This window comes from Typopeltis vanoorti, chromosome 20, assembly GCF_054136105.1.
Source record: "Typopeltis vanoorti isolate ZY-2024b chromosome 20, IOZ_Tvanoo_1.0, whole genome shotgun sequence".
In the NCBI taxonomy this organism is placed as follows: Eukaryota; Metazoa; Arthropoda; class Arachnida; order Uropygi; family Thelyphonidae; genus Typopeltis; species Typopeltis vanoorti.
Genome location: NC_143568.1, coordinates 8,443,942 through 8,462,568, shown reverse-complemented (window position 1 = coordinate 8,462,568; position 18,627 = coordinate 8,443,942). Strand labels below are relative to the sequence as shown.

Here is an 18,627-nt window from a genome sequence, read left to right as displayed (position 1 = left end):
GATTTGTAAAAGGTAGATCCTGTTTTAGCAATTTACTTGCATTTTATGATAGGGTAATGAGTGTGTCAGATAAGGGGAATCATATACAGGGATGTTTTTGGACCTTGGCAAAAGCTTTTATAGATTACCACATGGTAAGTTGATGTACAAGCTGCAGACAATAGGAATATATAGTATATTGATTACATGGATCAGAGATTGGCTCTCTGAACAATACCAGCAAGTTGTGTATGACGGAGCAGTGTCTCAACAAAAGAAGGTAACTAGTGACATGCCACAGGGTTTTTTTTCTTGGGCCCTTGTTGTTTAACTTGTTTGTAAATGATGTATAATGTGGACTGACCGGGGTTCTTCAGTTGTATGCTGTAGATGGAGAGTTGGGGAGAATTATAAGTAGCACTGCTGCTGATGTTAATTCCTTTCAGGAAGATTTGAATAGACTTTTGACTTGGACAAAGGAGTTGGGCTGTAGTTTTAATATTAATGAGTGCAAGGTGTTGCATTTTGGAGTGCAGAAATATAAGGCTGTGTACTATTTTGACAGTTCTGTACTGCAAGAAGTGGATGAGATTGGGAGTGATGGTTGACAGTGGACTGAAGTTTAGAGGGTATGTTGCAAGTCTTGTGAAGGCTGCACATTACAGTGCTACTATGATAAGAAGTGCTATAACATGTAGGGATAAGGAAGTGATTGTGCCATTGTATAAAGCACTGGTCAGATCACACTTGGACTGCTTTGCTCAAATCTGGTCACCTGGTTTTCAGTGTCATGTGGCGACATTGGAGATCCAGAGGCGAGTTACTAAGACAATGGCAGGACTTTGGAATGCTGGCTATGGAGAGAGTTTGAAGAAATGTGGATTGCAGAGTTTGGTGAATAGGAGGAAAAGAGGTGATATGATAGATACATTTAAGTTAGTGAGAGGATGTTATCAGATTAATCCAGACAGGATTATAAAAAGAGTAGAAGGTGAGAAAGGAAAAACCAGAGGCCATTCCTGGAAATTATGTAAGAGTGTCGTGAAGAGGGGTGTATGGAGTAGATGTTTTAAATTGAGAATTGAATGGAACTCATTACCAGAATGTGTTGTTAATGCAATGAGTGTTAAGGATTTTAAAATTTGGTATGATAAATATGTTAGTTTGAATGAACTCCCTTTATTTGTTTATTTATTCTTATGGCAAAAGGAATACAGAACAGCTACAGGTCAATGTCCAGTCTGGAAAGCCAATCCAAGGCCTCATCTGTCACCTTGTGGATGTCCTGTAGGCCACCACGGGGAAATTGGCACCTTTGGCAGTCGTTCACAATATGAGTAATCGTCTGAGCCACAGGAGAACAATCACAATAAGGGTGGTCTAACAGCCCCCATTTATGTAGTAGGTAGCCACATCTGCCATGATTAGTTCTGATCCTGTTGATTGATGACCAAATCTTTCTAGGAAGAGCAAAATCAGGCTGCAGAGCACAGAATGAACCTCCTGTGATGAGTTTTCTGACTCCATGGAGGGTGCAATAATAATAATAATAATAATATTTAGAAGGGGAGCTTAGCCTGTTTGAAAGAGGTTAAGGTTGTTGGCAAGATGCCGAGGATTGGCTGATGTTCTGGTAGGAAAAGGGATTGTTTGTGTTTGCTGCTAATGGCTAATATTTGGCATTCACCTTGGATACTTGATCAGTAGAAATGGAGAGTAGAAGCCAGTTTGAGTTAACAACACAAGTACTCGGGGAAGGTAATCTTACTGTTTGGATATTTTGACTGCAGAAAGTTCAGATATAGAGATAGATACTCAAGGCCAAAGTAAATCAAACAGGAGTGATTCAGGGTTTTGCATTTTCTGACATAGGATGTCAGTTCTGATGAATCTACAAAATTCTTCTACTTCTTCCTTGGAGCACTTTTTTTGGGACTATAGGATAAATAAGTTTCATTGTCAGTTATGTATTTTGGAATTTGTCCACATTACTTAGCTCGAAATTTTCTGCTAACCAAGAAATTTATCTTCATGTTTAATGTTGAATGCATTTGCTCTTCCTTTCGCTGATTACTATTTCTCAAATATAATATCCTGTATTTGTTATTGAGAAGAGTCTCACCTATTTTGTTGTTTCAAGGATACTTGCGACATAAGACTGAATGATATAATCATTCAGTCTCACCTATTTTAGTCTTCTTTTCAACAATGACACTTATGCTGATTTGGTAAATCTCTGGTTCTGCCAGTTCAACTTCATTTCTGTTGATGGCACTTATCTTCAATTCTACTGATGGTGAATTGAATTTGTTCTGTTGTGTGATTTTTCAATGTTTTTTTTTTTTCTGGTTCCTTGATTAAAATAGTGGGGACTTGTTTAATAAGTAAAGCTTCAGCTTTCATGACATTTCACTGTGTTATTCTATTTTTTCTGGTTTAGGCTAATATAGCATACAATTTGGCTACCTGTCTCAATTGACAGCCAACAGTTCTTGTTTGTTCAGTATCCACTGGAGTATACCACATATAGGTGAGGTTGGATATTAAGTTTGAAGTTCGATACCCCCCTCCCCCATTCTTGCTGTCCTGGTTGGCTGAATGGTTAGCATATCTGCTCTCCAGCCATGAGACTGTGGGTTCGAATCTTGCCAAGGGCATGGATGTTTGTGATTGTCCTACTAGCTGGGTACCATATGTACTGCTGTAACCTGCTTCCTGACACAGTATGACCTTTGATGTTGTTGTGCCATAAAAATCAATAATAACTAACTAACTATCGGCTCTCATCTTCTTTAAATGCTGTGTAGATCTCCTTCGAATTATCTAGCTTTGACCCTTAAACAACCGTCATATATTATTCTTGTCAAGAAACAAAATTATTTTTTTAATCTTTTATCCAATTGTATGCAAACAAAGTTGTATATGAAGTATTTTCACGATTATTCTACTTGTAGGCTGTTGACTGCTGATAGTGATCCTTCACATAATGTTTTTGCATCAGTTACTTCAGTATCCCATGATGCAAAAACATTATGGGAAGGGTCACTATCCAGACTAATTTAACATTTATTGATGCCTTATTCAACTGCACTGATAAACAGTGGGAACCAGATCCGAGAAGATACCAAGATTAAATCAATACAGAAGTCATATATGATTTAATCTTGGTGTCTTCCCAAGTCTGGCTCTCCACTGATGAGACCTCAATAAAAGTTGAAATTGGTCTGCGTAGTGGCCATCACCATTTTATTTTTTGCATTATGGGATACTGAAGTACTTAAAATGAAGTCAACAGCTTCTGTATACAAGCAAACTAGTTGTGCCAATACTCTTCACATGCTAACTTTGTTTGCTTATACTTATTACTGTAGACATCCAGAATAATTTATTATCATATCTGATTCCTTTTACAGTACTGATTCCTCCATTTTGAAGCTTTTTTAATAGCTTCCAATATACACTGCTATGAAAGAAGTCAACGGACACTCCTGCATCGTGCCATATAAAGATTCATGTATTTGTAGCTGGTATAAATTGGAGGAATATAATGCTCTCGAGTCAGTGCAACAGTCCTGGTGAAATGGCTGTGAGAAGGGAACTGATGGCGTTTGAAAGAGGCGTGGTGTTAGGATACCATGTTGCGAGCCTGTCTGTTTGGCAAATTGTTGACAAATTGGACCATCTCAGATCACACTCAGTGATACTATACTGAGACGGAGCATAGTGAGTCAACTGCAAATGCTACCTGCAGTGGACGATCCACCACACTCACTGAATGTGACCATAGGGTGCTGTGAAGGATAATATGTAAAAATTGCCATTCATCGGCTAATGCATTGAATGCGGAGTGCAGGTATAGACTGGACACAAATCTACACAAAAACATTCAGAACCGAGGCTCACAACATGGGTTTCCATGGTAGGACTGCAATATGCACACTCCACATTACCTGAACCAACATGCAACATCATGTTCAGTGGGATGTGGAAGCTTGGAAAACTGTGTTGTGGAGCAACAAATCAAGTTGTGCCCTCTACCAAGTAGATGGACAGGTGTGAGTTTAGCAGATGCAAAGTGAACATCCCTATCTATGACATTTGTAGGTGTGATGGCATGGTCCTATTTTTCCTGGTTTGGCCTTGGGCCTCTGTTTGTGGTGCCATGAACATTGAACTCCTGAGGTATCTGACATTCTGGACAATGCAATGCTAACTACTTTGTGATATTTCTATCACAAAGATCATTGTCTCTTTCAGAAAACAGTGCACTGTGTCATAAGGTTGCTGCTGTAACTGCATAGCTTGTGGATATGAATGTCACCACACTTGACTGGCCTCCACAGAGCCCTGATCTCATCTGTGGGATGAACTGGAGTGATGGTGAGTTCAAGGGACATCTGCCCCACAAGTCTAGGACCTCATTACATGCCTACAGGAAGAATATTCCAAAATTACCATTGATCACTATTGTGCACTTGTGGAAAGTATGCCCTGTAGAATTGCTGCAGTTATCGCAGCAAAACGAGATCCTACATCTCATTAAGGTGGGCACTGTGACTGTTTGTTCCTCACACTATGGGTCTGTTGACGTCTTTTCAAGCAGTGTGTATGAGAAATACTTAGAGAAGATAATATCAAAACAGTATCCCCCCTTCCCCCCCTTTTTTATCAGATGAGATCACTACTCCAATCTGTAAAACCTTGACATGGCTCACTAAAAAATCCTTGTGTTTACTGACTATTGTGGGAATGCAAGTCATCTTACCATGGGCAGCATGAAAAATGTATCGTGCAATGCATTGAATAATACGTCAGAGATATGAATACCAAAGAAGGGAGGCTTCAGATTTGTCATCACATGCACTCCCTTCATCTGATCCATCTTGAAATGAAACAAGTGTTATGAGATAAGTCTGAACTATTGCACTGTTGCTATAATATAATCAAGAGAAGAATTTCGGTATCCATAGAAATAGCATTGGGTCCAAAAACACCACTATCACTAGTATCAGTTTATCAGAATACATCCTAGCTAAATATGTGTATGTGAGTGCATAGACATACACAATGTGCTTAACCTTACAATGCATAATTAGAAATATTTTTTTAAATCATAGCACTCATCCCCTTTGTTAATATTTACTGTTTGTTTATGGATTTTTCATGTTTATACCCTGAAGAAATTCTGTGTAATTAAGATGAAATGTTTTTTAATTAAAGTAACTGTTAATATCTTATTCCAGTTTTCTGCCTTATAAATTCTTATTTATGCATCTGTGAACCAGCTAAGTCTCAATGCTTCTATACTATGCGTTCATGGCAAGGTAACATACAGAAAGAACTGGACAGATTGTTAATGAAGATTACAGAGTGTCAAGTGGTTAGTTTTTTCTATGATGGTATAAAGTTTCTGGTATTTGAATTTTTCTGGTATGGAATGTGACTTCCATTCTCAATAGACAAGCAGTTGAAATTTATGAATATAATAAAATTCAGAAACCCTGCTCTAGAGACCAAACATGGAACTTCAGCCACTTCTGGCTGAAGTTCCATGTTTGTTCTCCTTAAATAAGCAGGATGGTAATCTCGCATTGGGTGATGAAATCCATCTACCTGTTAAAGAAAATCACAAACATATTTGCCAATGGGATTCAAACCCACAGCCTGTTGGTTGGAGAGCTGGTATGCTAACCACTCAGCCAACCAGGTCGTCTTCAAATATAATCTAAGAAATGTAAGATAATGGAAGAAAAAATATGGATGATAAAAAACCTTATAGTCAGCTTTTCATAGAAAAAACAATCTGCAACAAGACTAATATATTCTACCTACTGCGAAACGAGGAAGGCCTTAACTTTGAAAGGCCTTAACTTTGCAGTCTATCCCAGAAAAGTACTTAAAGAACTTTTGTTAATGAAAATTATTATTTATGGCATCTCCATGGAGTCCAGAGACTCATCGCTGGAGACCTAAATCAAGCATCATACACACAAATCCTGTCATGCCTCTCCTTGAATCCATTCACCATCAGGGAACTCGCAACCAATTCTGGCAATCCATTCCACTCATTCACCACTCTGCAAGCAAAAAATCTGGTTTGCACACCCCTACTAACCACACTCTTACACAACTCCCATGGATGGCCCCTAGTTCTTTGACTATTTGTAATATATTGAAAAATTTCACTTGCATCAATTTTATCAAACTCTTTTAATATCTTCTAAGTTTCTATCATGTCCCCTCTTCCACCTATCAACTAAACTTTGTAACCCACATACCTTCAACCTATTCTCATAGGGAGAGTCTGAATCTTTTCGACCACCTCCTAGTCCCCAAGAAACCCAGATGACTAAATCGGTGTGCAGTAGTTAAGATGTAGCCGAATCATAGCTTTATACGAGGGTGGTTTGAATAGTTCTGAGGAATAGGATCGATGGTCCAACAATTCATAGTGCAGATCCCTTAATTTTCCCATTGCCAAATTTTGTGGGGAGGTGCATTGTCCTGATGAAAGGCGTTTTTTTCTTCTGCAAACCGGGTCTTTTCTCACAAATTTTTTCGTCTAGTCTGGTTAAAAGATTGGAATAATATTCCCCGGTTATTATTTTATCATTTTCAAGATAATTAATAAACAAAATACCTTTGGCATCCCAAAACACCAATGCCATGACCTTTCTTGCTGATGGAAAGGTCATGGCATTTGTGAACCGACTTTGTCTTCTTTGGCGCTGAACAACTTGTTTCTGTCCACTGTTTTTACTACTGTTTGGATTCTGGTGTGTAATGCAAATCCAATTTTCATCCATAGTAATAAATCGACGCACAAAAGCAGTTTTATTCTCCTTAAAACAGTCCAAGCACTGTTCAGAGATTTTCATGCGAGTGCGTTTTTAATCTGCTGTGAGCAAGTTGGCACCCATCTTGCACAAAGCTTTTTCATTTGCAATTCTTTATTAAAATATATCCTACACATTCTTTTGAAATGCCTAGAGTCTCAGCAATTTCATGCACTTTGACTCGCCGGTCATCCAATATCATATCGTGCACTCGATCAGTGATTTCTGGTGTTGTTACACTTTTGGACATCCTTCATGTGGATCATCTTCAAGGCTGGTACAGCCACATTTAAACTTGTCAGCTCATTTCTTATTGTCGAAAACAAAGGAGAAGAGTGGTCATAAACTTTTATGAACTTCGAATGAGTTTCTTTTGGCATTAAACATTCTTTTACAAAGAATGTTATAACTGTACGATACTCAGTTTTATCCATTTCAAGGGATACAGATAACACTTTTGCTTTAGACAGCTGTATAAAACAAACTACTTGATAGAATGACTTGCAATTTCACATGGATGCTAATGACAGATGTACCAACTTAAAAAAAAAATCTCTTGCTGATAGTGTTACCATCTATGGTCGAGGCCGAGAACTTTTCAGACCACCCTTATAAATAGGGATAATAACTTCCTTATCTTTACTTGTTAGCATATTTTTCAACATCCAAGCAATCTTTTGAGCTGTTTTACCAACTCTTGCAATATATTACTAACTCTTGCAATATACTCTTGCTGGCCTGGTTGGCTGAGTGGTCAGCGCAACCACTCTCTAGCCAAAAGTCTGCTGGTTTGAATCCCACCGTGGGCATGGATGTTTGTGATTGTCTGTGAAAATGCTAGTGGTGATGGCCGGTAGATGCCGTTGGTGTAGATGATAATGGTAGTTGCGGTTTGTTGTAGTTGATGGAGGCAGAGTTGTAGAGTAGATGCCCTCCCTCAATGAGTCTTTAGACTCACTGGAAGTGTCACGTAATAATAATAATATCCTTAGAAGTTCATTTCTTTGTTCACCATTATCTCCAAGTCACTAGCTCCATCAGTTTCCTGCAAACCAATACCATCAATATGATACACCATATGCAACCTTTTCAATCCAGAGTGCGTAACCTTAGATTTTCAACATTAAATTCATAATCATTATCTTTTGCACACAGTGTCAATTTATTTAAATCATCTCTGCAGAATATCTACATCTCTTTTATCATCTATTGTCCTTCACAGTTTTGCATCATCAGCAAAACAACTGAATATTCCCCTTAAAATCTTTCCCTGTATCATCGATATACAAATTAAAGGGCAGTGGTCCTAGCACAGAACTCTGATCATAGTGTAGCCATTACCTTTATCTAGTTCTGCTGTCACTTTATTATAAAATGTGAGTAAGTTACTAACACAAGACCTACCCTTTACAAAGCCATGCTACTTACTATAGGGTATTGCATCCCTATCCATCCACTGTTGTATTTTACCTTTCACCAACTTTTCCAATACTTTAACAACCACTCGCGATATATTAATTGGTCTGTAATTTGCTACCTATGTCTTAGAACCACCTTTATGCAACGGTACTATCTTACCCTCTTTCCACTCCCTTGGAGCTGAGACTTAGATTGAACAACTTCGTCACAGGCAGTGCCAATTCTCTTGCACACTTACTAAGTGTGGGCTGATATGCCATACGGTCCCACTGCTGTGTTCACATGCATATTTTTTAATATGCTGAACACCTCCTGTTCGTCTACCTCAATGTTGATATGCATCTCTGTAACATTAGAAACTGTAAAATTACCACCTGGATGATAGTGGTGCCACCTTTGCAAAATGATCACTGAGCAACTCAGCTATTTCTTTTGGTTCATTCACCTTCCTACCATGAGCATTGTTTAAAATCATTCTACCATAGTTGTTTTTCCTCTTATTTGCTACATAATGAAAAAACTCTTTTAGGTTTACTTTGGCCTTTTGGCTAATTCTCTCTCAGCTACAATAGTCTGATTTGGCCTTCCTTACTGTACTAGTCATCCTTCTTGCTTGCATTTTGTACTGATATTTTCTTTTCTTTTTTTGCTGCTCTTGCTTTATATCCTTACTCATCCACTTAATTCCAACTTGGTTTATCCTCCTGACCTTGGATATGCAGCCTGCTACTGCTACTCTGAAACAATCTCTGACCGCTTGCCATGCACTATTGACATTCTTTCCTTGTAGCTTCTCAAGTCATAGCACTGTTCCAAAATGACTCCTGAGTCTCTCATAATCACCAGCCTTGTTGACTGAGAACTCCACATGTTTGGCAACTTCCCAGAACAAGACTGCAATGTCACTCTCCCTAATTGGAGACTTAGTGTCTACCTTGGTTATTGATACATCTTCTGATGCTACTGTGAGATCCAACACTCTCAAACCCCTTGTCCTCTCTATAACATATTGTTTCATGTAATTATCACTTAGCAACTGTATAAATCCCATTTCCATCTTGCCATGCCCCCTTTCCTCCCTCCAATTAATGTTCCCATAGTTAAAGTCTTCCATAATAATTCTTCGGCCTAAACTCATTGTGCTAATCTGCTAATACATGGCATCTACATCTTTCTGTGGACCACCTAAGCTATAGTAGCACCCAACATATTTTGTCTTATTTACTTTTATCTCACAGCAGACAGCCTGAAGTGAACCATCTCTCTCAGACCTAATATTCCCTTTAACTTCTAATTTTGTTGGTTGTAATTCTGCAGCTATCATCAGCAATACCCCCATCTCCTGTTCTGTTCCTTCTATCCTCCCTTAAAATACAATACCCTTTACTTTCTATCCCTGTAACTATATCATTTTCAGGCAACTGGATCTCGCTGATGCCTATAATTTTTGGCCAAGTTGCGTTTACTGCCAAAAACTCCTCTTTATTCCTGATATTTCTTGCATTCATTTACATGCATTTCAATGCCCCTTTGTGCCCATAGTTACCCTTCCATAATGTCATTACCAACCCATTTAAATTAGAGACCTTTGAAATGCCATTTGGGATTGCATAATCATTATTGTACCCTCATTTGTCACATGAGGGTACAATAATGTACTCTCGATGCACTCTCACTAAACAACACTTTCTCCAAACATCAAACTCCAAAACCATTTAAATGTAGTCTGTCAGGTATATATAAGTTCTTTCATCCATCAAATTCACTCCATACATCAATAAACTGCACACCATTCCTCCTGCACAATTTTCTCATTGGCAATCGTGGCCCTTCTTTTCAGTTCTGTCCTATCATACAAAAGCAGCAGACTCATAATCTTTACTTTCTTGCTCTTGACAATAATCATTTTTGCTTTTACTAACAACTCTTTCATATCTTCTCTCATTGTATATTTCTCACCTTTCAGATCATTGGCGCCAGCCAATACAATCAACTCATTTGCTCTATTCTTCTGCTTACTTACAGCATCACTAACATCCTTTATCTTCACACCTCGAAAACATGCTTTTGTCACTTTCTTATTAAGTACACCTCTTATCATCGGATCTCCATGCAATACTATATCTTTTCTACCAGTCCCTTGCACTTTTATGCTTTTCCCATTCACTCTTTCTTTCATGCTCCATCCTTCCATACCACATGCCAATCGTTTCTCCATTCACTTGAGCTCACATTTGTCCTATGAAGAAGTCCGTGTAAGCGTGCATTGAATAAGCTACTTCTGTCTTACCTGTACAAGAAGCTTCTTGGCTTAATTTAAATTAGCACTTGCCATAAATGCAGCAAAACCTCCAATTGATAATCTTTCAACTTTAGAATAGGCTGCTCTCAAAAGTCTAAGAAATAATACTGAAATAATTATCTTCCTAGCAGATAAAGGAAATGTTAATGTTATTCTTGACTCAGACGACTATGACAATAAAATTAGGCAACTTCTTAAAACTGACACATACATCTTCCATTATGGATCATGAACCTACTAGAGAGTTGCAAAATTGCACTAACATCCTCTTAAAAACAACCTATGAGTTTAACAGAGATATCAGATTAGCACTCTGATCTCTGCATCCTCTTCCTCCTCGCCCTGTATGGCACTTCCCAAATTCATAAGTAGGACATCTGTCTATGTCCAATAGCACAGATTCTCCAACACATCTTCTTGCCAAACATCTAGCTAAACTACTAAAGGGCCTGACAGGACAATCACTATCCTTTGTTAAAAACTCCAAACACTTTGTTTCCAGTATTGGCAACATTGTCCTTGATGAACATTTCATTTTAGCAAGCTTTGATATAGTGAATCTGTTCACCAATGTTCCAATTGAGGATCTCCTTATCCTACTACAAGATAAATTCTCAAAAAAAGTCATGACACTCCTTAAACACTGTATCTCCTCTGGGTATTTCAAGTGCAATAACTCACAATACAAATAAAACTCTGGTCTAGTCATGGGCAGTCCTTTTTCACCTTTCACCAGTTTTAGCAAATCTTTTTATGGAAACATTTGGAAATAAAAGTCCTAGGAGAATACCATCAGAAACCAAAATTATGTAAAAGGCATGTTGATGATATATTCTTAGTCTGAAACCATGGAGTACCTTCACTTTTGAATTTCCATGAGCCTGAATCACCAACATTCTAACATAAAATTTATCTACTAGTTAGAATCTAATGATTCACTTCCATTTCTGGATCTTTGACTAACTAAAGAATCTGGTAAATTAAAAGCTATATTTAGAAATCCTGCACTTTCTGACAGATATCTATACACCTCTTCGCATCATTACAGATCTCAAGAATTGGCATTATTTTAACACTAGGAGCAAGAGCCCGCTGTCTCATTACCAACAAGAATGAATTAGCAAAAGAACTAAAATTTTGAAAAACACTTTTCTACAAAATGGGCAGAATGAATTCATCATCTCAAGACTGCTGAAATGTTGTGTCTTGTATTTAAAGTAATTGTTAATATCTTATTCCAGTTTTCTGCCTTATAAACTCTTATTTATATATCTATATGTATAATATTTTATTTTGATTATTGTTATTTTTAAGTTGGCCGTATGAAGGTTATTGAAAAAAAGTTGAAAAGGCTTTCTTCTGCTTAGTTTAGCAATATGGGACACTGATATGTTATCAGTTTGCCTTTAAATGTTTTTATTGACATCCCATAAAATTTTTTCTCTAGGTATGGACAGCAATGTTACAATATACAATCAGAAGTATAAATTTGGACAAATGTATGGATGCTTAGGTAATATCCATTTCAACCATGCCAATTCTACCTTTTCATCAGTGCCATTACAAGCATTTTCTCAAATTGAAGATAATTGTACAGATAGGTGTGTGACTAATAACACTTGTTCGTCTGCTGCCAAATGTATTAATCATTATACTTCCATCAGCTGTGATTGTTTTGGTACTGGGCATGAAGGAACTGAGTGTCGTGATAAGGGTAAGCTTGAAGTGCATGAAATAGAACTTAATTTGCTTATTTTCTTCATTATAATTTTAATTTACATAATCTGAATAGAAATTGTTTGGTTTCCCATTCAGATTATATAGTAGTATTTAAGTGTTGATATATAAGATGCATACTCACATTATGCCATCAAACTTCACTATAGGAAATGCTGTTATAATACTTATTCACCATATGAAATTACTGAAAAGTTTGAATCAGAGTCCGTTAGACACAATGCTATTCTAAAAGAAATTCATCATAGTAAGCTATCCACTGTAACAAATTATTCCTGCTGTCTCTGTGATATTAAAACAGTGAGAGTACACTATGTTATGTCTTGGTTTTTTTGAAACATAACATTTGCCAGTGCTCATAAAAAGTAATTAGTAATTGATGATTGATTTTGATATTATATTCACTTACATAAGGGACTTGGGAGTGTTGGTGGATAGGGAGTTGAAGTTTAGGGGGCACGTCGCAGAAGTGGCTAAATCAGCTCATCAAATCACTTGGATGCTGAAGAATTCTTTGACGAGTAGAGATAAGCAAGTTATTGTTCCTCTGTATCGAGCCTTGATAAGACTCCATCTTGATTACTGTGCCCAGATCTGGTCACCTAGGTTTCTTCTTGATGGGGAGGAAGCAGGTCTATGGAATGAACCTTATGCAAACAGGTTGAAGATTTGTGGGTGGCAGAAATTGGTTGATAGGCAGAAAAGGGGTGATATGATTGAGACAATCAAATTACTGAAGGGTTTCTATAAGATTAATTCAGAGGATATTTTTCAAAACAGGACTGGTGGTGGGAGGACTAGGGGCCATCCATGGAAACTGGGCAAGAGTGTGGTTAGCAAGGGAGTTAGAACTAGGTTTTTTACTTGGAGAGTGGTGAATGAGTGGAATAAGCTGCCAGAGTCTGTTGTTCTGTTGTGGGTGCCATGACTGTGAATGAGTTCAAAGCAAAGTATGATAGATACTGTGTGAATGTTGAATAGTTGTTCTTGACATGATGTTTAGGGCCTCCCTCGATGAGTCTAAGGACTCCTTGGAGTCACCCATAATAATAATAATAATAATAATAATTGTTGCTATGTAACATATAGAGCAATTAATATGATAATTATGATATAGATGACTTTTAAATACATTATTTACTCTTTTCCTTGTGTTATTGTGTTCATTTATGAAAAGATATAGCAACAGCTACAGCAACAAAATGTTATTTAGCAACATTTTATTGCTATATAACATTTTGCTATATATAATGTGGAAATATTTATGCAATATTTATTGAATCATATTCTGGTGATAGGAAAATCAGATATTAATGAATATCTTGAAAATATTGAAAATGAGATATTATTTCAAAGCCAAATGTATATAGAAACATGCAAGTTTTGTAATTTTTACTAAAGAGCTGATGAGAATACAATCCTTGGCATCAGGTCTAAAAATGTTAGTTACTCATGGAAATGAAGAAAATACATATTGAAGGTTCTTAGTAAGTAATTCAGCATATGCTCCTAGAGAATACAGGCAAAAATGTAAGAAATAGAAGTAATGTGAAAAGTAGCTAAACAAAAGTCATGGAATGACTTTTATTATTATTATATTATTATTAAGAAACTCATCAAGGGAGGCCACATACTACACACACCAGCTATCATACTTATTCTTGAATTCACTCACACCTTGCACTCACAACATCCAAAGGCAATCCATTCCAATCACGCACCACCCTCTGAGAGAAAAATCTAGCTCTCACACCCTTCTTGGCAGCCTTCATTCTCAGCTTCCAAGGATGCCTTCTCGTCCTTTCCCCACCCTCCATAAATTGAAAAATTCCATCAATTGAAATCCTTTATGACCCTTTCAGAAGTTTGCAAGTCTCAATCATATCACCCCTCTTTCTCCTGTTTGCTTGCTAGTGTCTGCAGTTTACAAATTCTCAATCTGTCTTCATAATCAGTATTCCACAATCCTGATATCATTTTAACACTCTCCTTTGTACTCTCTCCAATATATCAGAATCACACTGGAAACCAGACCAAACCTGCACACAATAGTCCAAGTGAGGTCTTATCAAGGCCTTGTAAAGACGCAAAACAACATCTGTCTTTACATGTGAGCGTTCGTTTCAGCATTGCAATCATCTTTTGAGTTGTATTTGCAATCTTTGCCACATGGCCCCTGAACTTCAACTTCCTATCTATTAACACTCCAAGATCCCTAGCCTCATTAGTTTCTTCTAGCCTAATCCCACCAATATAATACGACATTGGTGGGATTAGGCTAGAAGAAAACTTTACATTTACTGACATTGAAGTGACACCCATTTTCCAATGCCCACAATTCCAGCCTATTCAAATCATTCTGCAAAGACTGCATATCAGCAGCATTTCTGATTACCCCCTATCTTTGCATCATCAGCAAATAACTGTATGCTGCTTGTCAAATCCTTCCCAATATCATTAATGTACAGATTGAATGACAGTGGACCAAGCACTGATCCTTGAGGTACACCACTTGTTACCTTAAACCTTGCAGACTCAGATCCCCCGTATACCACTTTTTGATATCTGTCAGTCAGTCATCCTCTTATCCATGCTAATATTGTATAACTCAAACCAATATTCTTCAATTTATGCAACAGTCTGCCATGCTGTATTCTGTCAAAAGCTTTAGCAAAATCCAAATATATCATGGTGTATCCCTTCCCCTTATCTAGTTCAATGGTAACATTGTTATAGAATGTGAGCAAGTTGTTAAAAAATGACCTTCCCTTAGTAAACCCATGTTGTTCATTGCAAAGTAGAGATTCACTGTCAACCCATTTCTGAATGTGGGCCCTAACCAATTTTTCCAAAATTAGTTAGGGCCCGCCACTCCTGAGATACTAATTGGATGGATAATTGGATACATCGGTCTTTGCACCACTCTTGTGCATTGGAATTACCATACATTCCTTCCATTCCTGTGAAATCTTCCCTGTTCTGAGACTCATATTAACATCCTGGTCAAAAGAATTTCCAGTTCAGCTGAACACTCTTTTAGCACACGCGCTGATATTCCATCAGTCCCTATTGCTGAATTCTTATTCAGTTTGTGCAACAGCTCTAACACCTCGGCCTCAGACATCTGTGTTTCTTCATATAGTGAAGAGGTAACAGTGAACTCAATATTACATTCACCAGGTTGATAGCTTTTAACGAAATGGCCACTCATTAACTTAACAACCTCTTCTGCATCTGTAACCTTCACGACATCTGGATTTAGAAGAGTTATTCTTTCTTTTACTTGCAGCATATCGATAGAATTCTTTTAGAATTCTTATATAGATACCTTTTACGTTTTATGTATTTTTGGTAAAAATTGTAAAAATATATAAAGAAAATAAATATCAGAAAGGTGCTGAAAAGTTCTCGAGGCTATTGAAAATACTTCAAAATGGAGGAAAGAATACTGTAGAGAAATCAGAGATAATAAAGATGACATGAAAACTGAAGATAAAGAACCATACGGTTTCATTTTGGTAACTTACATTACATAGAAATAGTGAATATTATTTCAAAGCTGAATGTATATACAAACTACGAAAGATTTTATAATTTTGACCAGAGAGCTTATGAGAATAAAATCCTTGGCATCACAGTTGCCTTAGCTTGCACTAAATAAAAAGTGAATATATGGATGCTTGTGCAGTGGTCATGTTCTTTTTAAGTAGTGCAAGCTATGGTAACTTTGATGCCGAAGATTGTAATTGTATTCTCTTAAGCTCTCAGGTAAAAATTACGAAACTTTCATAGTTTCTACTTACATTCAACTTTGAAATAATGTTGGATCATTAATATTCACTATTTTTATGTAATTTAAATTACCGAAATGAAGCTGGATGGCTCTTTCTTTATTAATTATTTTATACACCAACCAATAGTTCACTTATGAAAAATACATCTCTGACATTGGATTTCTTTAGTATCAAATGGGAAACAAAATGGTGGCTCGCGTGTTAGTGTTTCGTGTATTATTGATGGTGAATTGCGAATTTGATTGATATGTTTTTTAGCGATTTATGCTTTCGTGTTGAGTATTATGTTCGCATGTATTGATCAAGCTTTTTGATTACGAAAAGTTTTTGCAAGTTACAGGTGAGTAAATACTTTAATTTCAATTTTTAGTTCTGTCGGAAACCATCTTCTAAGCCTAATCACAGGGCATACTAAACTATATATCGTACTGCTGGAAAACACCAGATTGTATCTATGGAATTTGCTATGGCAAAGCCTCTGAATGAGACCATTTTCGAGGAGGTTTATAATGAATTCCTCAGATTAGGAAAACTTCTAAGTGATAGTTGGCCGGGAAAATTTAAGCTTTATGACTCATTCCCACCCTCTGCAGTCACAGAAGATAACTCGGACGACACAAGTGAGGAGCTCATTACTCGGTTGCAGTCTCCCCCAGACTTTGAACTGTGTCAGTGGTCTACCCCAGACCATCAACACAGAACCTCCCATAGATTTTGGTATGGAAGAGGATACTCCCAGTTCCAATCCCTCGACCACCACGAAAGAGACGGTTCCACCGATAGTCTTCTGGGAAAAGAAAAGATGGACACAATTAAAGTCCACCATGATAAACTCACAGATACAGTATCTCTCGGCCAAGAACACTGAATGGTATAAAAATTCAGCCGGTAACTGTGACTGATTACAGGAAACTGACCACAGTGTTAGAGTCTAGCAATATTCAATACCACACCTTTTCTCTTAGTTCGGATAAAAATCTGAAGGTAGTACTGCAGGGTGTCACAGAGGATATAACTACAGATGAAATTGAGGCTGACCTCCACCACCAGGACCTGCCACCTATTAAGATCAGCAGAATGACTAGAGCAGACAAATCCCCTATGCCTCTGGTCTTGGTGGAGATCCACAAAGCCTATAAGAACATCTATGATTTAACATAGATGTTCTTATAGGTACCCATAACTTTTTTTACGGGCAGTAGATGCCCTTAAAAGGGCATCTACTGGTCAATGCCATACATGCCAGAAGTTTGGCCATGCTCAAAAACTCCGCAAATGCCTGAAATATGCTAAGAACCACCCCACTAACACCTGCACCAAGCCAAAAACCACCTCAGCTAAATGTGCCAACTGTGGTGGCCCTCATCCAGCAAACTGCAAGGGATGTACTCAGCATCCAAAAAACAGAGGGATGGAGACAGCTAAACTGCCCTCTTCTTCTTCTTCTAGTAAAAGATCACCTGAGGCCCCCTGCGCCACAGCCGGAGACTCGGCAGCAACAGTCTGTGACCTTCAAAGACAGTGGAAGCCAAAGGCAAACAAAAAGTTATGCTGATGTGGCCTGTTCTAACAAACCAATATCTGAACAAAATCAGCCAATAGCACCTACTAATCTGACAGCAGTTATTACAGCCTCTTTAGCTAACATGCTACAAGATTTCAGCCTATCTAACCCTTCAGCAACCACCACTAAAAGATTCGTACAGGAAACACAGGCCATCCTTACAGCAATCATAAATGAATAAAAACAAACTCATTCCTGCCTCTCTTCAGATCATTGCATGGAATGCGAACGACTTAAGGAACAAAATTTTGGAGCTACAAGATTTCACTTACAGATACCAACCTGATATTATACTAATCAGTGAAACACACCTTAGATCCTCTGACAGTCCCAAAATACAGGGTTATCTCATGTACAGAAATGACAGATCCAACTACAGAGGTGGTAGCACTGTCATCTTCATTAAAAATTACATTAAGCACCATTCTGTGAACAACCTACCAACCACTAACCTTGAAATTATAGGTGTAGAAGTTTTCACCAGCTCTGCCGGCTGATTGAAAATCTATTCAGCTTACAATCCACCCTTAAAAACTCTGCTGCACACTGATCTAAATGCCATTTTAGGAGTTAGAGTACCCATCATTATTGCTGGGGATTTAAACTCCAAGCACCCTGCCTGGAATAGTAGAACCACCAAAAAGAATGGCTGCATCCTTTCCAACTACATAGGATCAAACTATGCTGTCGTGGCTGGACCTACTGAACCAACTCATCTCAGTACGTTTGGCACTGCTGATATCCTGGATATAGCTATCCTGCAAGACATTAAACTTCAGTACAGCCTTAAATCATTAAACGAGCTGTCATCGGATCTCAACCCAATTCTACTACAACTGGAAGAACAAGAATACCTATCTCCTCTCTCTCACTCATGCATATCGTGGGACAGATTGTCTAAAGCACTTAGGGATCAAATTGGACCTGTCCCTCACATATGCACAAAAGATGATGTGGAATCTGTAGTGACTAGCCTCACCCAACAGATTAAGTCCG

General features: G+C 37.7%; 1 protein-coding gene across 7 annotated transcripts in view; it reads left to right on the top strand.

Annotated features, from left to right (window-relative positions):
• Nucleotides 1–18,627, top strand: part of axo (axotactin) — a 927,649-nt gene that overhangs the window by 131,740 nt on the left and 777,282 nt on the right. For all 7 annotated transcript variants that reach the window (XM_090410025.1, XM_090410024.1, XM_090410023.1 and 4 more), the window contains one exon: nucleotides 11,984–12,250. In XM_090410025.1, coding sequence (XP_090266151.1) covers nucleotides 11,984–12,250 — 267 coding nt within the window. The remainder of the gene's footprint in view (nucleotides 1–11,983; nucleotides 12,251–18,627) is intronic.